The sequence below is a fragment of the Nilaparvata lugens genome, chromosome 8, assembly GCF_014356525.2.
Source record: "Nilaparvata lugens isolate BPH chromosome 8, ASM1435652v1, whole genome shotgun sequence".
NCBI classification, from domain to species: domain Eukaryota; kingdom Metazoa; phylum Arthropoda; class Insecta; order Hemiptera; family Delphacidae; genus Nilaparvata; species Nilaparvata lugens.
The window spans coordinates 1,128,818-1,150,599 of NC_052511.1; the positions used below are offsets into that span (position 1 = coordinate 1,128,818).

The 21,782-nt window shown below is 34.0% G+C and overlaps 1 protein-coding gene across 4 annotated transcripts in view; it reads left to right on the top strand.

Annotated features, from left to right (window-relative positions):
* Positions 1–815: 815 nt before the first annotated feature.
* Positions 816–21,782, top strand: part of LOC111045814 (gastrula zinc finger protein XlCGF49.1) — a 138,539-nt gene continuing 117,572 nt past the window's right edge. For 3 of the 4 annotated variants that reach the window (XR_005571938.1, XM_039433699.1, XM_039433700.1), the window contains exons 1-3: positions 816–832; positions 13,590–14,313; positions 20,318–20,500. Coding sequence is in view for 3 of the 4 variants with exons in the window: in XM_039433699.1 (XP_039289633.1) it covers positions 831–832; positions 13,590–14,313; positions 20,318–20,500 (909 nt within the window). In the remaining variant the exon portion in view is untranslated. Of the gene's footprint in view, positions 833–10,302; positions 10,415–13,589; positions 14,314–20,317; positions 20,501–21,782 lie in introns of those variants that run through there. The other variant, XM_039433701.1, reaches the window with a different exon arrangement.

Genomic DNA, 21,782 nt, shown 5'->3' on the forward strand with positions numbered 1-21,782 from the left:
CTTTTTATGATTCTCTCTGTAAAAGTAGCTTATTTTCCGTTCTTACTAGTTGAATCTACATATCTAAAAAGTCCAATATGAAAATTCAGTAGATTCTAAAGATGAAAGCCATGCAAACATACAAATTAAGGAAGAGTAAGCATTTATAAGAAGTAGGAAAATCATGAGAGTGATTTACATTCTACCCTCGTAATCACAAGTTAAACAAGTAGGATAGAAAATCGAATATTCGATTTATTGAAAACTAGATGTACAGTCCATTGGAGATAGAAAATTCGTAAGGAATCATTAACCAAGTACAAAGTAGTCTACCGTATTGGATGAATTGAAAGATGATTCATCATATTATTCATCTATTATTTTTAACACATCAATGCTTCAACTCCACTCATCTTGTCATTCATTACACGAGGGCCTCAATGAGAACTTTATAAATGGGAGTAGGCCTAAAGCATGAGCAGAATCATACTGGAATTACAAGGTTGGCAGAAGCTATTCTTGATGTCGATTGATGTTGATTTATATTGGTTTTGCTTTGGGCACCAAAAGAATAGACCAATTTTTATTTATATGTTGAAGCATTCAAATTAAATCTATTGAAAATGATTTCTTCTGACTTGGCATTCACAGATTTAGTTGGGTGAAGCCATTTGAAAAATGTACGGTATCTGATTATCAATATCATAGTTTTCACAGCATTCTAGTTCATTGTGATCGTTGAAGGGTTGAAGTGAGTTACTTCAAGTGAATTTTAGTGCAAGTATTTTGTGGTTATGATGGGCTCTTCTTTATTTTCTATCGATGTTTCACTCCAGTAGAGAAAATTGAAAATGTTAGTTTTACATTTTAAATGCTTTGAAGGTACGGTACCTAACATGAATTTTATAAGCCCAGTATCAAATTAATCTATGTTTTTCATTGTATCGCTTGTATCAATGTTACAATTGTTCACTATTATCTCAGGAATTAGTTTGTTATGAATTTCATGATCTGAAAATTCAAATTAAAATGCTATTTGGATGACGTTCACATTCCATTTCTTCTTTTACAATAATTGCTACATTAGTGAGTCAAGCAATTTAATCCATTTGGAAGTGAAATCACAGTGCAAATTGAACAGTGGATATTCACTTTGAAATTCAGTTGCTCAATTCATTTCGGCTTGATACTATCATTTTTAATTTGAGTTGATTAGAGATATGCATTGTATACCGTATAATGTTTAGGCCTATATTTTAGTTTGACTAATCTCTAATCACAGTCTCGCTATCATTCATAAACATGATAATCCTGAATAAGTTGATTACCGTAAGGTTGTAGCTTTACTTAGGTCGAACAATGAGCAATACAAAGAATTTTCATTAAATTACTGTAGGTAGGCCTACTATTATGATGATCATTGGAATTTCTGCTTGTGATTGGGAAAAAGTCATATTGAGAGCCTTGAAATTCGTACCTATTAGAAAAAGTTGCATTATCAATAGAATTTTTTTTATTTGTTTCAAATACCTTTTACTTTTATTTTCTAAAATCTTTACTTTAATTTTTTTATATAGGCCTACCTACCCTTTTATTTTCTTTGTTCACCCGATCCGATGATATTCATTCCATTATCAAGTGTTTAAATTATAATAAAGAGTAATCAAACAAGAAGAAACAAAAAAAGCTATGAAAAGAAATTTTGAATCTTCATTTTTCCCAAAATAAGGATAAGATGAAGAAGTCGGACATGTCATAATCTATAAACTTCATTGAAGAACATCAATAACGACTGAAACTAGAGTAGGCTAATCAAATTGTGATACGTGTGACTCTGAGATGGCACACTTAAAATTGATAAATTCTGTGAGCATACAACGAAAGCCTGATTTTTATCATCAGCGTAGTTGAAATTTGGACAATATGAATGTGAAAAAAGCTTGTCGTCAAAAGTAAGTTGTGTTGTACCACACCAGATTTTCTAGCGTACAGTAGCAGTGATGCGAATTTGAATTTTATGCACCTGCCGTTTGTAACATATAAAAATTCCATAAGCAAGCAAAATCGCTAATTGAAAGAATTTTATAGGTCTGGAGCAAAACAGCTATTCTATTATCACCAAATGCGATAACAACAAGTGAAAGATTAGATAATAACGGGTACCATGGCTAAAATTAGAACAGCCGAATAGAAAAGAATTTTATTTGCTATTTATTATATTATACATTCATTATATTATACTATTTATTATAGTATAAAGTATTGGAAATTTTGAGGTTAGGCTTTAATACCTACTGATTGACAACCTAATAATTGATCAAGCCACATAATGTGAAATCTAGCCAGACACCTTTGCAAAAATTTGTTGTAAACAAATAGTATTCAACTAGAGGATTTGGAAAGCACATGGCTACTAGTTATAGAGGGAAAAACAACTTATAACATTTAAAAATATTTATTATCTGTAATGAGCATGAACAAATACACCAAAATAAATAAATAAAATATTAAGGAAGTAGGATACTCATAGGCGCATGGATACATTAGTGAATTTGTATGAACCAATCAAATTACAGTAATCGATGGGCGGCAATAGAGAGCTGATTCAAATTTATCTATAAATATTTTTATAAATGATAAGAATTCATAAATTATCACTACTCGGTTTATGTATCGGATATGGTCCGAGTAATTATAAAATATTATACCTAAGATATAAATAATAATTTAGCAGATTGGCACGGACTATTTGATCCTTTTAATGGCGTAGTAGTGAAATATTTAAATGTATGCAATTTGAAGGCAGAAATAGGATTGTAGAAAATAAGGGTAGAACAGAGCCCAATTGCCTGCCAGACGCCACCATGGAATGACACTAAATTTTATAGAGCACAAGTCCCTTTGTTAAATTGTATGTTTGAAAGACTTAAAGTATAAATTCATTAATTAATTTTTTAAAAGACTTAGTGATGCTGTATTAAACCGTAAGTCATTAGATATTTATTTATTCTCTTGGAGAGGACGACTTCGGCCACCAAAAATCCAGGACAACCAGGAAATTCTGATTGCCACCATCGTCTTGTGAAAATTCAGCACGTGAGTGATAAATTATCGAAATATATAAAGTTAGGGCGCCCTCAGTGCTTCGAGTGAAACAAAAATATAAATATAAAAAGCTAGCTCGTTGAAAGGTTATAAATATTGAAATTATTATAAAACTTGCGCAAGTCTTAAAAGGTACAAGAAACATATATTACTGGTTAAATAAATTATATCAAATGCATATGTCTAAGGATTCACAGATTAAAGAAATATTTAAATTTAATATTATAATGTATAAATGCTCACTCAATCATTAATTTTATTAGCAAATTGTTAAGAGATAAATGTAGCTCTTGTTCACTGGATAAAGTAATTTATCTGATTCCACCAGAGGCTGAACCATAAGCCCTGAGATATATATATAATATATATATATATATATATTTTTTTTTTTTTTTTTTTTTTGAGAAATATACTGAGACTTAAACATATTATTATATTTGAGATTTATGATTTATCAGTTGATTATTTTATTATTTTTGGAAAGAAGATATATATTGGGATTTTTAAATCGACAAGCAGCAGCAAGTCAATACCTGAGCTGCATGAAAATAAATGCATATGATTAATGATTTAAAAGCACATGGTAACGTTTCATGCTAAAGAACTAAAAAGTAGTGAGCCAATCTGTGATATTTTATTTTTGATATATTTGTTCTTATTTTTATTACTTTTGCTTGTTGTTCTATATACAGAGTGATTCATAATTATGGTAAAATATTTTAATATGTGATAGTAGAGGTAAAAATAAGAAAAAAGTTCTCATAAACATATATCCATAAACGCTTCATTAGCGAGCTATACAGGGTAAAAGATTTCGCCCGGAATTCAGTTCCTCTGGTGAAATACACCGATGCTGAATTGTTTGGGGACTAGTTTTTGAAAAACTTTTGCTGAATTCATATGGAAAAATATCTGAAAAATTGAATAAAACTAGTCTGGAAGCTGTAGTGTGAGTAGTTTTTAAGAAAAAAGTTGAAATATGCAAAAAATCTTAGTAGAAAAACACAGACTTCTACGTTTGATACCCAATAACTTTCTTTAATGACCAGTAAACAAATAATTTTTCGCAATAAAAATTGTAGAGAATTCAATTCTGAAAAGAATTATGTAAGCTGTGTGAACTAAATTCAAATAAAAGTTGGATAAAATGTATTCTTATGTAGTACATTACACCACAAACATTTGCTGTTTTATGAGGAGAGAACTAATAACTCATAAGTTGTAGCTTATTGCAAATAAAATATTCGGTTTTTATGAAAAGTTTTTTTTATATGGAAGTAGCATATCTAAATGACATTAAACTTATACCAAAAGACTAGTAGATTATGCAATTAAGCCTGGGAGGAAGCTCGAACAGAAGTAGATGATCTCTTATGATTTCTGCCCAAATGTTTACTGAAAACTTATGTTGTGGAAGATTAGGATTGATGGCATGAGGATTCTCAGCTGCCCAAATATGTTGGTTGTGGACGTTAACGATAGCTGTTCTTGTAAAGTGTGCCTAGTCGGTAAATAAAACGGTTGTTAAAAAGTTTGAGTTAACAAGTTTTACTAAAAACCATCGGCAAATACCAGCATGGGGAATACAGTCTCGTGGCGATAGAGTATGAACTTTCTGGAGGTGGTATGGATGTTATTGTGAAATTTCATTTTACAATTCATTACACTGTTTATGGACACTGCAAATAGCATTTCATTGCTATTTAAGTATCCTCCAAATAATAGATTGATTGACATTAAACTGCACTGACAATAATTCTCTTGTGCTCTTCTCTGGATGTTCATAAATTTCATTAAGAACTTGTTCTTCTAACTCAACAGTCATAGTAGATCGGGGACTGCCTGCATAAATGTGCTCTTTGGATATCAAAGAATCTGTTTCAGACAGACGTTGATGAATAGTGACAAAAAACCTTGAACTTAGACATACTATAGGTTAGGAAAGTTCTCTTGATACAAACGTCTTGCTTCAGTACTATTACAGTAGTGTCCCATTCCATACATTAAATGCATGTCAGCTAATTCGGAGTATGAATAATGTCTAAGATTACCTGCCATTTTTAAAAAAGTTAACACTTAACACAAAAGCAAAGTGGAATGGTTACAAATAACTGGTTAATAGATTAAACAAAAAACACAGCGCGGTTACAATAGGCCTAACTTAGTTTTTTTTGTTCAACAGTGAGCTAAAATATTTCTTAAAATAATTTTCAGCTGATAATTTTTTCTTTTAAATATTTTCTTATTTAAAATATACAAATCAGCTGTTTTGGAACAGCTGTTATTAAAATCCATGTTTTATTTGCAATCAGCTACAAGCTATGAGTTATTAGTTCTCTCCTCATAAAACAGCAAATTTTTGTGGTGTAATGTACTACATAAGAATACATTTTATTCAACTTTTATTTAAATTTAGTTTACACAGCTTACACAATTCTTTACAGAATTGAATTCTCTACAATTTTTATTGCGAAAAATTATTTGTTTACTGGTCATTAAAGAAAGTTATTGGGCATCAAACGTAGAAGTCTGTGTTTTTCTACTAAGATTTTTTGCATATTTCAACTTTTTTCTTAAAAACTACTCACACTACAGCTTCCAGACTAGTTTTATTCAATTTTTCAGATATTTTTCCATATGAATTCAGCAAAAGTTTTTCAAAAACTAGTCCCCAAACAATTCAGCATCGGTGTATTATTCACCAGAGGAACTGAATTCCGGGCGAAATCTTTTACCCTGTATAGCTCACTAATGAAGCGTTTATGGATATATGTTTATAAGAACTGTTTTTCTTATTTTCAACTCTACTATCACGTATTAAATTATTTTACCATAATTATGAATCACTCTGTATATTTCTACATTTATTTGTTCGTTGATATTAATTGTGCAATATATGTATCAAAATTTTTATGATGTATCCTTTATTTATTTCTCCACTTCCATGCATGACCAATCTCATATTTATTTATCGAGTTATCAGTATTGAAATATTAAGAAAATTACCATCCGACTTTATTCTTCACCGAATAAGCTGGTTTAGTCAGCGATAGCCTATATTGCATTGCCTAGTGACTTTGCCTAGTTTTCGAAAATATTATTTCTAAAAATACATTTTTTTAGTGTATCCAACAACTAAAAAAAAAGGTAAACATTCTATATTACTAAAAAAACATCAAAATGTATAGTTTTGACAAAAAATATATGAATATTAATTAACATTCTTTTATTAGAAATAATTTTTCCTCACTAGGCAAAGTCACCCCTGAAGGGAGGTGAGTTTGCTCACATTATATTTTCTTCATAATAACACACCAGAAACCTGTTCACAGAGCAAAGTAACACCAATATATTAAAGTCAGTGTTATTTCAACTACATTTAAATGATCTTAACAAATAATTTGTCCTATAAATTCTAAAAATATGAAGAAAAATGATGTCTGCCAGGAATAATCAATAAATTTGAGAGTCTTGAAATAGGAATTGATGAAAATTTATTTTATACCTTTGTAAAAAATTACAAATATTACATTATGAAAATTGATCATGTTAGCCTACATTATGATACAAAATTATCCATTTCTGGAATAAAAAAAAACCCTCTTCTTGTCTCTTTAATGGAATCAATTTTTTGATGATATCCTTCCACTCATAAAATAGCTTGTCCTCTTTAGTTGGCAATTTCCATGCTTTTTTCCCTTTCTCGAAGCACTTGACTGATAGTCCATCTTTTAGAACCATCATGACTTGACCGAGAAAGAGGTTTTTGTTGTAAGTGACCATGACATAGTCTCCGATGTGGTATTCTGCACTGCAAGTGGTTACTGGTACTGGTATATCAGCCTCATCTTCACAAGCTGATTCATCTTCTATACTTGAAGATGAGGATGAATTCACTGCGCTGCATTCGTCTTCTGATGAAGAGGAGCTTTCTAAATCTTTTGGGCAAATACTTTTTCCCGGAGGCACATTAAGTTTTTTCCGCTGTATCCATGGCTTCTTGATGATCTCACCTCGTCTTTTTTCGAGGTGCTGAAGGAAGGCTTCTCCCACATCAACAGAAATGCATTCTAAAGATGTGTCTAAGCTTGATTCAAGACTGGAAGGTGGAATCCTACTTAGAATTTCATTAGGGTTTATTGGATAGATACTGCACTTCCTAAAACCAGGTGGCACAATGTCCTGAAATTTTGGTTTCATCTTCTTCATCAACTCATTCAAAAGCTGCGCAAAAACCTCTTTGGGCAATGTCTGACACTTTACACCTTCTGGTGTATCACGCCAATCTGACAACAATTTTCTCCATTCATTTTTCATGGATGAGAAAACGGACACATCCAGAGGTTGTGTCAGATGAGTCGTGTTTGGTGGGAGGCATACAAAGCGTATATTATTTGCTTCACATAATGAGATAACATTGGGGTTGATATGTGATGACAAATTATCGCCAATCAAACCATCTTGTTTTTTAAGGGTTGGCAATAAGTGGCTGATAAACCAGTCCTCAAATGTATTGGAGTCGAACCATCCATGTTTAGTTCTATTATATCGGCATCCTTGTGGCCCCCCTTGGAACCAAGAACTCCATAAGTGTTCTGCCTTGTAAATAACATATGGTGGAATAAATCCACCTGCTCCATTTACACAAAACATTACACTGAACGAAGATTTGCTGAAATTGCAGACTCGTTCAGGATATTTGACACCACGTTTTACAAGAACTTTTTTGGCCTTAGGGTCATCACTTAAATTTGTCTCGTCATAATTCCATATATGGGAAGGTGGAACCCCATCGACAGTTTCTTTCAAGTTGTCAACATATTTAATAATATCCTCTCTTGTAATACTGGCTCGGGAGATTTTTATATTTGGAGCAAACCTGTTTGTCAAAATCTTATGACGTTTTAAAAATAGTTTAGCCCACTCTTTGCCTGGTATATTGTTTGAAAATTGTTTTATTATCCTGCCTTTTTTATTTAGATAAGCAGCAACTGACTGCCTCAAATCATCAGTGGTGATAGGATAACCAAATTCTGCCAGCTTAAGAATGTGCTTGACAAATGCATGCTCCTCTTCATTGGAAAATAAAATTTGCCCACCTGGTTTTTTTGAATGCAGACCTTTTATTTTGTTTCCCAGCGTTCTCAAAGGTATCCCATAAACTTTACTGGCTGTTGTCTTAGGCATCCCACTTTTTATGGCATCCAAACACTTTTCCAACGATTCCTTGGTGTAATTTCCATATGAACGGCTCCCCGGAGTCTTGGTGTAATGTCGTGTCATTTTCAGTTGAATGTAGTGTTTCTGTAACAAAAATATGAAACAAATAGATTAGTGATCAGTGGTACTAAACCTGTATTATAAAATCAATGTCATAATAAAATTGATTTCATTAGAATAGGAAATAGAAGAATTCAGTTTCATTAGATTAGAAAAACATCAATTCGCATTGTTCTCGAATTTATTTAATAATTTATTGAATTGCTATGTTTTAATTAGTGCTACTTTCAACAATAAATCAGAATATTTGAAAAATTCAAGATATAAAAACAAAATGTCTCTAAAATATCTATTTACAAAGTTTTATTGGCATAAAGGCTCTCGCAGTTGGAGCGTTGGGGTGAGATTGCCTACACTCAACTGTATGCAAAGTCACCCCACCTTCCATTTCATTTTGTACTTCGGAAAGAAAATAGACAATAAAAATTTATTCTGTACAAAGAATGAAATAAAATTAATGGTACCAATTCAGAATACTCTAATGAATACATTTTAACTCTTACCTTGAAAAATAAGCATGTAGGCTTTACAAAATAAGTAGAAGTTGTAGAGCATCAATAAAATTTATACGTTACACAATCTCCGACTCGGATCTGCAATAGATCGATAGTCTACTCTATAGTCGATCTTTCATGCTGTATTGAAAGAGGAGGAAAAATGGCATTGAGAATGTATAGTTTATACGATTCTAGAAGCATTGGTTTCCGGCAAATTTGTATTGAATGTTTTTCCAATGTTATTAGGCAAAGTCACCTCAGATAGGCAAAGTCACCTCAGTTTACGGTAATCAAATCTTTGGAAATAATACGTTCCAGAGATTTATATAAATTGTCCCAGAGCAGAGAACTGCGGGAGCTCCTGGGCGAGCCCGTAAGAATTTTGTCTAAGTTTTATTCTAAGAACCACAACTAGAGTCATATAATTTTTTCCTCCCCCTACTGTCTGAAGTACTTACTTTACTCCCTGAAACATAATACTAAAGTGTCACTTTTTCGCTCTAGGTAGTAAAAAACAGAAAAACTCCCTAGGGAGTAAAAGTGACTTCATTTAAATAACATGGGAAGCATCTCTATTTAAAAAACTTACATGGTAATAGGTTAGAAGGTCTAAGCTCAGATGAGAAAGCGTAATAGAGGTGTCTGTCATTGAGTCAACTGAATTCAATACCACAACCAGAAATTTGATCAACTCATGAAATATATGTTTGTATGATATTATATTCTTAATATTGGTAGACGATAAAAATTTGTACAATTTTTAAAATATTTTATTCTATTCAAAATACAAGCCAACAAATATTTTTGATCTGCATTCTGCAATTCAAATCTGAACCGCGTGATCTGGAGTCAGCCATTTTTGGTAGCTCAGCTGATATGATTGTTACAACTTTGGCCGATAGATAGCGCAATCAGCAGTGCCTATCAGACGACCGGTTTTTAGGTTTTAGTTTTTAGGTTATGTTGTTAGGAAACATTGTCACCAATATGTAAGTTATTAGAATGATTTAATTTGCAGTTTCTATAAAAAAATGTAGATGGAGGAAAAATGTTGTGTACATCACGAGCGAAAAATACTTTTTCCTACAGTTACGTTGAAAAGTGGCCATTGCTGCACTGATTACAGAACGCAAAGAATCACTTTTCCGCTCTAGTGCGGGAAAAATTTTTCTGCACTCCAGATTTGCAACATGGCAACGCAAAATACTTAGTAGGTTATATGGAGCAACAGTGCAGCAAAATCAAAATGAAGTTGGTAACAGTGACTGGGCTGCTATAGTGAGCAGAGGTGCAACAAAGCACAACGCACTAATTATTATTCTTTATATATTATAACCAAGGACAACGAGGACTTTAGGATTTTAGGATTAAATTCATAATAATATAACTTTTCAGATAAACTAACCTATAAATTGTCACTCATGTAAAATGCTTCAAAACATGTTCGTACATTCAATCACTTATTAATGTAGTACATGTAATTCATTGTTATTATCAGTATTCCAGTGTGTTATCCAAGTTTCTGCTGCAAAATCTTGTCTTGCCATTAACAGGTCATAATAATTTATTATGTGATTGATTCACAAAGAAACCTTTCCTACCTACCCTTACATAGATAATTCAAATATAGATAGTTTGCCGCATAGAATGCTTGATCATCTAATTATTAATAAATATTCTTATTAAATTTTCTTGAACCTTGAAATTTTATGGAAAATTAATCTATAAAAAATTGCGTAGCCTCAATTGCTAGACTCTGATTGTAAGGCTTACTTGTATTCTATTTATATTGAACCACCAAATTTGCTCTATAACTTACTTTACTTTGAGCACCAGTGATCAATCATATTAATAGTATTTAGTTCAAGTATATTTTATCTTAGTTTTAGTTATTAGTTCAGTAGTTTCTTTATTTTGGTTTTATTTCTAGTACCGATATATTATTTTCAGTTTTATTTCCGATAGCATTGTTACCTAAATTCAATACCGGTACTATCTCGACAGTGCTAGTGCACTCAAGGAAAAGTGTCCTACAGGCTTATACACCAGTGGGATACTAAAAGTTCTGTGAACAGTAGACCTCACGCAGTTTTAAACCGCAGCCTCCTCTTATATTGTCCATCAGATTAAATCCTGTCTGTATGCCGTGTCGGCGAGATATCTGTGTGAAAAAACGGCTAATGGCTGTTGGGGTTGGTGTATCAAAAATGCTAACATCGAAAGCTAATCTCTTTCAAGACATACTGGCAACAGGACAGCCCAAGCTCAAAGCAGAGAAAGTTCGAGAGACAATACTATGTTAGTTTAGTTATTAATTGCATGCGTTATTCCACGCAATCAATAGTTTATTTATTTATTTATTCATAATGAAGACAACGGGTTTCCCCGAATATGTATCCTTAACAATAAAAATTGTACAGATACTAATGAAAAAAGAAAAATAATACGAACTTATGCATTAATAAATAATACAAACAACAAAAATACCACCCAATTCAAAAATGAAAAATACAACGATTTCAAATACTTAAGAAAAAAGTAAAAATGAAACAAATTGAGAATTCAAAATTGCAAAAATTATAAAAATTAAAGAATAAATAACAAATAATGAACAAACATTTTATCAATAGAAAAATAACATTTGCATCCTATTTACTAGTGCATAAAAATTGCATTCAATGAGGCATGCAATTTATAGTCTATACAACTGCTGATTTTTTACCAAGTTACATTGAGATATTGCATGCGTCATGGCATGCGATTTATAGTCCACTTGACAGCTGATTTATGATGAATAATTCCATAGTCTGATTTTTACTCTAATATTGGCGTATGAAGGAGGTTCCTTTTTCCTTTTACATTATCCTCGAAATGCAAAATTTCCAAAAAACCTTGTATATACGTCGTCGCGCAATTCAAAAAGGAACATACCTGTCAAATTTCATGAAAATCTATTACCGCGTTTCGCCCTAAATGCGCAACATATGAACATTTAAATATTATGAGAAATGCCAAACCGTCGACTTGAAATTCAGACCTTACTTCGCTCGGTCTAAAATTGCATTCAATGAGGCATGCAATAATTTATAGTCTATACAACTGCTGATTTTTTACCAAGTTACATTGAGATATTGCATGCGTCATGGCATGCGATTTATGATCCACTCGACAGCTGATTTATGATGAATTATTCTATAGTCTGATTTTTACTCTAATATTGGCGTATGAAGGATGCTCCTTTTTCCTTCTATGTTATCCTTGAAATGCAAAATTTCCAAAAACCTTGTATATACGTTGACGCGCAATTCAAAAAGGAACATACCTGTCAAATTTCATGAAAATCTATTACCGCGTTTTACCGTAAATGCGCAACATAAACATTAAGAGAAATGCCAAACCGTCGACTTGAATTATAGACCTCACTTCGCTCGGTCAACTATGGTGAGGTCCTTGTTATGTCAATAGACGTCATTTTATTTGTCATTTTTTGACAAGACAGAGGATCGGCAACGTTTTTCTCCTATATTTCTCCACTGCCATTATAACGTGGATCTCGCTGTAGCCTAATGTAATATGTGCCTTAAGGCTTGGTCTTAATGGTTGGATGTTACATACGGTATAACAAATGTCATTATTAAAATTTTCATACAACATTAAAAGATTATATGAATGTTATGATTTATATTGGAATCCAAAGCAACTAAAATCAAATATAAAGCCGGCTAATATAATTTTAATCATCATTTAAAGTTTTAATCACCACATGATAAGCCAGACTCAATTCGCACTATATTAGAATAATAATGTGATTTCAAATGAAAATTTGAATTACGAAGAGAATGATATTTAAATCTAATTGGTGAAATGTTGAATAATAGTAAACCTAGAAATGTACTGAAAGCTATCACACATTATGATATGCTGAATACTGATGAAGCTATTGGAATATGTTACAGGCTATACTATAGCGACAGAATATTTAAAACACATTTGAAAAATGCTCTTAAAATTATACCTTTCCAATGTGTATCATAGAGGAAAAACTTGATTTCTCAATAATTAAAGTACCCATTTCTGACTTTCTAAAAATATAATTTGTATAATCTAATTGAGTTGTAGACTTTATATAATCATAAGAATAAAAAACCATTTCCCCAATGGAAATCTCATAAAATTTAGTAGAAAAAAAATCAATTTATGAAAAACTTGTTTAAAAACTAATATATTTAAGCGTATTGTTTTGCAGTGGTTATAGCGATAAAACAAGGTCAACAGATCAATTTACTGGAACGAGTATGCATACATACACTCAAAAAGTAATTAATGGTAGGCTATTAGTAAATTGAAAAATAACCAGAAAAGAAATACAGAATATTTTTGTAAAGTTTAAAACTCATGGAAAGTATGCATAAATTATATAGGGTATGAGCTACCGTATTGGGGTCCAACGTCCATAACAACCCATAGTTGTAACTTAATCGCGTGTTATAAGTTATATATAAGTGATATATTATTATTAGCGTATAGCTTTTAATGGTGGGGAGACCCAAGGGTAATTCCACCTCGCCGTATATAGTCCAAAGTTCCATAATGGGAAACCAGACACGGTTATAGTGAGCACAATACTTTAAATTTACACTTTTCACTTCGAAATAAAATTGTTTTTCTATAAGCCTAAGTGATATTATAAGGTTAAATATTTTTTAAATTAATTTTTCAAATCTACAGGGAGAAGGGAACCAACACAGACCGGCCGTTCACCGACCGTTGCGAATTTTGCAACAAGACATTCTCTAGACGCGATCATCTGCTAAACCACGTGAGGCAACATACGGGCCAATCACCGCACCGATGTCAATTCTGTTCAAAAACGTTCACCAGAAAAGAACACCTTGTCAACCATGTGCGTCTACACACCGGCGACAGCCCATTTCAATGTCGTTTCTGCAACAAATCGTTCACGCGAGACGAACACTTGACCAATCATGTCAAACGTCACACCAACGAATCGCCTCGCTGCGAGTATTGTCTGAAAGCGTTCACACGGAAAGAACACCTCATCAACCATGTAAGGCAACACACGGGCGAAACGCCTTTCAAATGCGACTACTGTCCCAAAGCGTTTGCCAGGAAGGATTACCTGACAAACCACACTCGCATACATACGGGTGACGTGTACAAGTGCATGTTCTGTGTGAAAACTTTTACACGCAAGGAGCACCTGACCAATCACATTTGTCATCACACCGGCGAGGCGCCACACAAGTGTCTCTACTGTCCAAAGAGTTTCACACGCAAAGAGCACCTGAAAAGTCACACCTACATTCATACGGGTGGCTCACCGCATCAGTGTCACATCTGCATGAAACACTTCACGCGCAAAGGCCACCTCGTCAGTCATATACGAGTTCACACCGGAGAATCACCGTTTCAATGCGAGTTCTGTTTGAAGGTTAGTGGGATCCCTTATTTATTTTCAATCTCAGTTTATTATTTTAATTTATCATTCATATATTCAAACTATCTTAGTAATTTATGAATAAATAAATTTGAGTGCTAGATCAAAGGTGGTGTTGACTTACTCTATAAATGTAGCCTAACTTGATATTTAATGAAGCCCAACTTTGTTATTATTTCATCCACTTGTAGATTCTTCAATCTTCAATATTTTTACCGAACACCAATACGATTATTATTGTAATGAAATTATAAAAAATACCTTAAAGACTATACTGTCAATTGACTAACTAAAATGCATACAAATGAATAGATACGACTGCATTCTTCAAAATTTATAAGATGATTATTGAATTGAAGTTGATGATCTGCTGGAGCACTACTCTTGCTTATGCTCTCTTTACACTCAAGTGAACGTTTTATTGAGATTTACTTCAGCGTGTCTGCATTGGTTGAATGGAAAGCTGTTATGTTATTGCAAGCCTCGTCTCCATTACCTCAGATTCAGCGCCGCAACATGACTAGAGATTGAATGATGGGAACTTGTAATGATGGAAACGGTCCACAAGTCGGCTGTTCCTTGCGCCAGCCCAAGGTGTTGCCGATTCATATTTCACAATTGATTACTCATCTCTTTTTCTATCAAATTCTAACTTCCCTATAAATACGAGGGTAGGCTGATAACTAATGCACACATGCTTGTAGAGCACAAACTAAATAAACTTCAGAAGCACGCCTGGTGGCATGTAGAAGTACTACTTCTCCTCTACACGGCTGCGCAGTTTGAAGGCGTTGTGCTCATCCAGTTTGGTTTGATTAGTAAAAGTATGGCGTCGTGTTCTGGTGTTATGTCAACGCGAATTAAACAACGCGCTGTTATCGAATTTTTAACTGCTGAGAAAGTGAATCCTAGTGAGATTCATCGTCATTTAAAGGCTGTTTATTGTGACGATACTGTTGATAGGTCTACCGTGAATCGATGGGTTATAAAATTTCGAGATTGCCAACCTGGAAAAGCCTCAATTATTGATGAAACACCCAACGTACGTCCAATCACTGCCACAGACGATAATCATCATAAACTCGTCGAAGACTTGATTCAAAATGACCGGCGAATCACTCAACAGCATATCGCAAACCAAGTTGGAATATCCAAGTAACATGTCGGCCTCATTATTGAACAATTGGGATACCATAAAATCTGTGCACGATGGGTACCACGCCGTCTGACAGACGAGAATAAACAGCGTCGATTGGAATGCTGGGAACAATTTGAAGTGCTACCGTTAGGAAGGAGACGACTTCATAGATCATTATTGAGAAGAATCAAGAATTAAATAACCTTTAAACGACGATGAATTTCATCGGGATTCACTTACTCAGCAGTCACAAATTCGATAACAGCACGTTGTTTAATTCGCGTTGACATAACACCAGAACACGACGCCATTCTTTCACTAACCAAACCAAACTGGATGAACACAACACCTTCAAACTACACAGCCGTGTAGAGGAGAAATAGAACTTCCACATGCCACCAGGCTCGCTTCTGGGGGTTATTTGGTTTGTGCTCTACAAGCATGTGTGCATTACTTATCAGCCTACCCTCGTAGAAATAGAAAGTTTCTGGATTTGGATCCAGCTCCAAAAACTGTATGCGTAAGTCAGATTTCCGAAAAAAAAACAAAAATAAGTGGGTTGGTCACTTTTATTTATTACTTTCCTTGCCCTATTACCATAGGTAAGGAAAGTATTGCTTTCCGAAAAAAATTAAGGTACCCCAATTTCTAAATTTCTTTACGTTTCAAGGTCTGAGTCCAAAAAAGTGGTTTTTGAGTATTGGCCTGTGTGTGAGTGTGTATATGAGTGTATGTGCGTCTGTATATACGATATCTCATCTCCTAATATACGGAATGACTTGAAATTTGGAACTTGAGGTCCTTCCTCTATAAGGATCCGACACGAACAGTTTCGATCAAATGCGATTCAAGATGGCGGCTAAAATGGCGAAAATGTTGTCAAAAACAGGTTTTTTGTGATTTTCTCGATAAAGGCTCCAACGATTTTGATCAAATTCATACCTAGAAAAGCCATTGATAAGCTCTATCAACTGCCACAAGTCTCATATCTGTAAAAATTCCAGGAGCTCCGCCCCATCTATGCAAAGTTTGATTTCAGATTCCCAATTATCAGGCTTCAGATACAATTTAACAAAAAAATTAAAGTGGAAAAGATTGAGCATGAAAATCTCTACGATTAATGTTCAGTAACATTTTCACCTAAAATTGAAAATAAGCTCGAAGTTCGAGAAAATAAGATTATTCAATGTGTAAACTGTTGGCAAGTGTTGATTCTATTAAATCATCCACTATGAAGAGATAGCAGACTTCATGTGTCTGCAGCGTTATTGTCCTGTCACCAGCTGGCTTAGATCTTTGAACAGTAGACTTGAGATGCGCGTGAACACTAGCGTCAGTTGATCAATTTTCATAACGGCAAGGAGAGTTGAGTGAGTGCGCCACACCAGATTTTTTTAATAGTGCTCAAGGTCTCTAGATCAAAATCTCACGTTAGTGCTAAGTTAGCGTCTACGTTTTCACTGCACCCACTTTCATGCAGTAAGCGCCTAAATGGAAACAATATATGACAAAGTTGTAAAATTCGCTCACCAAGCTAGCGCAGCTCGTCGTTTTGTTGTGATATGGCAAATTGCCGGAGTGGAACTTGGCTTCAGGAATGCTGACAATTTACAGTGAATCTCACGACAGTATGCTGTAAGTAGGCCAACAGACTTGAGTAAATAACATAACAATACTCGAGGTTGAAAAATATTTTTAGATTAGATACGGTACCTTTCTAAGACTCATGGTCTTTTTTATTATAGTAGCATGTAATAGTACTTTATGTAACAAGTCCGGTAACGATAATTTACCGCATAAGTATGATTGTTTCTGAATTATCATACGAATGCGGTAAATACGTTATCATACAATATTTTTGTCATACTTATCTGAGAAAGATAATATTGCTGAGAAACAGGAACCATTACCTGCTGCTGCTCGAGCTACTACATTCTATGAACATGGCCTAGCCCGTAGCGCCTAGTTCATAGACAGACCCTTCGAACTCAAATAAAATAATAAAGGCCTAAATTATTAGATTTCAGATGAGTTCTTATAACTTGAAACTCCTTAAATGAGTTCTTTAATTATTTGAGTTATTATAATTACTCAGATGTTATTAGGACTCAGTAGAGTCCTAACATACTCGACTGTAAAGAGAACATATGATCTCTTTACAGTATAGTATGCTGTAATGAAAATCACATGTTTTCTTTTTCTGAAAACAGCTGTTTACCGGCTTGATTTGATGCATGGAAAACAGCTGCAATTGAGTATGACAAAATTTTATTTGTGAAATTCAAATTGAGTACCTAAAAACTGAATTTCTCAACCACAAATTTATTTTTGTCATACTTACTCAATTGCATCTGTTTTCCATGCATTAAATCAAGCTGGTAAACAGCTGTTTGCAGAATTAGAAAACATGTGATTTTCATTACAGCATACTATACTGTAAAGAGATCATAATAATATGTTCTCTTTACAGTCGAGTATGTTAGGATTATACTGAGTCCTAATAACATCTGAGTAATCAATATACTAATTCAAATAATTGAAGAACTCATTTAAGGATTTTTAAGTTATAAGAACTCATCTGAAATCTTATAATTTAGGCCGTTATTATTTTATTTGAGCTCAAAGGGTCTGTCTGTTATGAACTAGGCGCTACGGACTAGGTCATGTTCATAGAATGCAGTACCGTAGCTCGAACAGCAGCAGGTAATGGTTTCTGTTTCTCAGCAATATTAATCTTTCCCAGATAAGTATGACAAAAAATATTGTACGTAACTTGTACGGTAACGTATTTACCGCATTCGTATGATAATTCTACCCTCAACTACGTTTCGGGCAGAAACAATCATACTTATGCGGTAAATTATCGTTACCGGACTTTTCACGTAAAGTACTATAAAATAATGAAATACTGGTGTCAGTTGTCACACCATTGTCAATTTCTAGTAAACTTTTGCCATACATTTCCAATGGTGTAGCAACCAAAACCGGTTCTCCATTACAGTATAATACACTTTTTGTAGCTGCGAGAACTTTTAAGTCTTGATACTTATGCGGTAAATTATCGTTACCGGACGTGTTACGTAAAGTACTATAAAATAACGAAATACTGGTGTCAGTTGTTACACCATTGTCAATTTCTAGTAAACTTTTGCCATACATTTCCAATGGTGTAGCAACCGAAACCGGTTCTCCATTACAGTATAATACACTTTTTGTAGCTGTGAGAACTTTTAAGTCTTTATAATGGTTGTGATCGGTAACTCCTCTTCGGAAATTATTAATGTAACTGCGGGGGTACCACAGGGCTCAGTTTTGGGGCCATTTCTGTTTGGTCTTCGTAAACGACGTCACCTATAATGTTCCGTATTTAAGTGTATTATATGCTGATGACACGACTATGGTTGCTACAGACCCATTGATAGAAAGAGTACAAAATGAACTTGACAATGCTCTGTCCACGGCCAGGACTTGGTATGTGGCCAATGGACTGAAATTGAATGAAGATAAAACTGAGATATTGTTTTTCTCCCTCAAAGACAAGCTGAGTAATGGTCTGATTAAACCGGTCAAACTTCTTGGACCTCATATGGACTACAAGCTGAACTGGGACACACATATTGAGCACATTTCAAAAAAATTATCTCGAATAATCTATTTATTGAGAAAACTGAGAAATTGCGTGAATTTAGATACACTCATATTGACCTATTTTGGGCTCTTCCACTCACATTTGAGTTATGGTGTGCGTCTATTGGGTAATTCCGTTCATTCAAAAACAGTGTTCCTATGGCAAAAAAGGCTCTTAGAGCTATCCTAAGACTAACACAGAGAGATTCATGCAGGCCACATTTCCCTAATTTGGGTATACCAACCCTTCCATCTCTTCATTTATTACAATTTAATTTACGTCAAGGAAAACTCAGAAAAAATTTCCATTCATGAAGACTTCCATGCATATAGGTAATACCAGGAACAGTAGAGACATTGTAGCACCACAAATGAGACTTACTGAAACTATGAGAAGCCATACTTTCCAACAGTGTATATTGTATAATAAACTGTCTCAAACAACCAGGAATCTGCCTTCATACAAATTTAAGAAAGTTATGTACAGTTATCTGAAAAATAATGCCTTTTAGTTACTTGAGGAATATCTAAATACCTAACTTGAATGTAATATAAATATGCTTTATCATGTATGATTTTCTATCAAATTGTGTGTACTTTCAAAATGTATATAATTATTATGACTCGCCTAATGCTATAATTGTAGCCTGATGATTAATAAAACGAATCTTGAATCTATATTCAATATGGATTACTATCACAATATCACCTCCACGACAAACAGAAAATGAAATTATTCGTGTTTATTATTAAACAAAGATCCAAATTATTTGATAAAGAGAGCAAGTTAATGTATCAGTTTTAGAGGCTCAATGTCACTTTCAGTGTAAATATCAATATTTTTAATATCAAGAAAATAATTTTCAGCTTCCATATAAAATAATGTATTAGAGATGCCAGGTGGAGCCATTAGTGTGGCTGGCTGTCCACTCTGTGATTATATACTGGAGATAAATACAGCGCATTTAGAACTAACAGAAAATTATTTGGCACATAGATGATGTAGAAGTACATTTGAGTTGGCACTTCATTTTGAAACAAAAAACGAAAAAAAACTATTTGGCGCGGATCACTTTAAAATTAAAGCATTCTAGTTGAACCAAATTTGGAAAAGCTATCTGTATACTTTTGACTAATAATACTTGTATTTTGGATAATTATATTTTTGAAATATTAATAATTGTTGTATGAATTATTATATCAACATTTAATTTGCATAAAATTTGTGAACAGGTGTTTACGCGGAAGGAGCACCTGACGAAGCACAGCAAGCAGCACGTGATGCAAACCAACCTGAACTGCAACGTGTGCTCGAAGCCATTCACCGACAAGCAGCAGCTCATCCTGCACATGGACAGTCACTCCGGTGACAAGCCCTTTGTCTGCGACGTCTGCGGCAAGGCGTTTCCCATGAAGGTAACTAACTTTCAACAATGGGTTTGTTCTGGCAACTTGGTAAGTTGTTCCAGTTCCAGTGGTAAATTGTTCCATGTTACGTGATTGGTGCAAAACTACTTGTTCTCATGTAACTCACTTATCCTGGCGCTAGTCAGCCCGATGTGGGCTATGGCCTCCTCCACAATCATCCTCCAATATAAATAGAAATGAAAATCTCAGTACCCTTTTTTGAATTATTTTATCACAACATGTTTCAACATAAGTAGCCCTATACAGAAAAGAGACAATCCTCTAATATCTCTTTCTTCCCCCTTCCTCCTCCAGCCTCCCTGACTCCCATCGCTCTCAAGTCCTCCTCCACATCCTGCTCCCATCGTAGGCTACTCTTGGCCTTCCTCTTCTTCTTGCTGCATCTAATTTTTCATTTAACATGACTTTTTACATACTGTTCTCAGTCATTCTTTCCTCGTGTCTCAGCCAGCTTATTCATCTAGCCTTGATGAATCGAACAATATTCTTGCCTTGCAGAATTGACTCTATTTCCCAGTTTCCTCATTGAGTCTCCTCAATGGCCCCTGAGGAGTGAAGATATTTTCCTTTTTTTTCCTAGTTTCCCTAGTAAGGTTCGTTATAGGTGTGTTTTTTTTTTTTGTTATTGGAAGTTCTTCCAAGGTGGGCGGAATGTTCGGACGTTATATGAATAACGTCCTTTGTTGTCTGGCGTTGGGTTGTGGAGGGGGCAATTGAAGGGTGATGCGCATAGTATAATCGCCGCCAGTTGCCGTTTGCGAGCCAATCGAACAGCTCACTTCTCGTAATGTCGATTTTTGCAAAGTGATCTATTGATTTATTGTGATTTATTGCAAGTGTCGTCTCGTCTCGTATAGTGATCTGGACCCGGGATCCTAGAAGCAAGGAGGATTTGGACATGAAGGTAGGCCTATGTTATTGTGCACTTAGCCATTTAAATTGTTCAACTTGCTACCCGACGCCAGACAACCCCAAAAGGTTCTCGATCTAATTGATACAGTCCACAAACCAGAGTGCTGTTTGAGCCAGCCTCTGTCGAATAAACAGATTCTGATTAGCTCCAGTCATTGATTGTTGGGAAACCAAAGTGTACTTGGAAACACTTTATTTTTGAGATTTTTTTGTGTTCGATGTGTTTTGATAGGTAGTAGGCCCCCAACTGAATATTCATTCATTCAATTTCCAGGATAATATCAAATGGTCATCTTATCTATAATTTATTATAAAAATCAATCAGTATTAATAAATTCATTGAGATAGTCTTTCTATT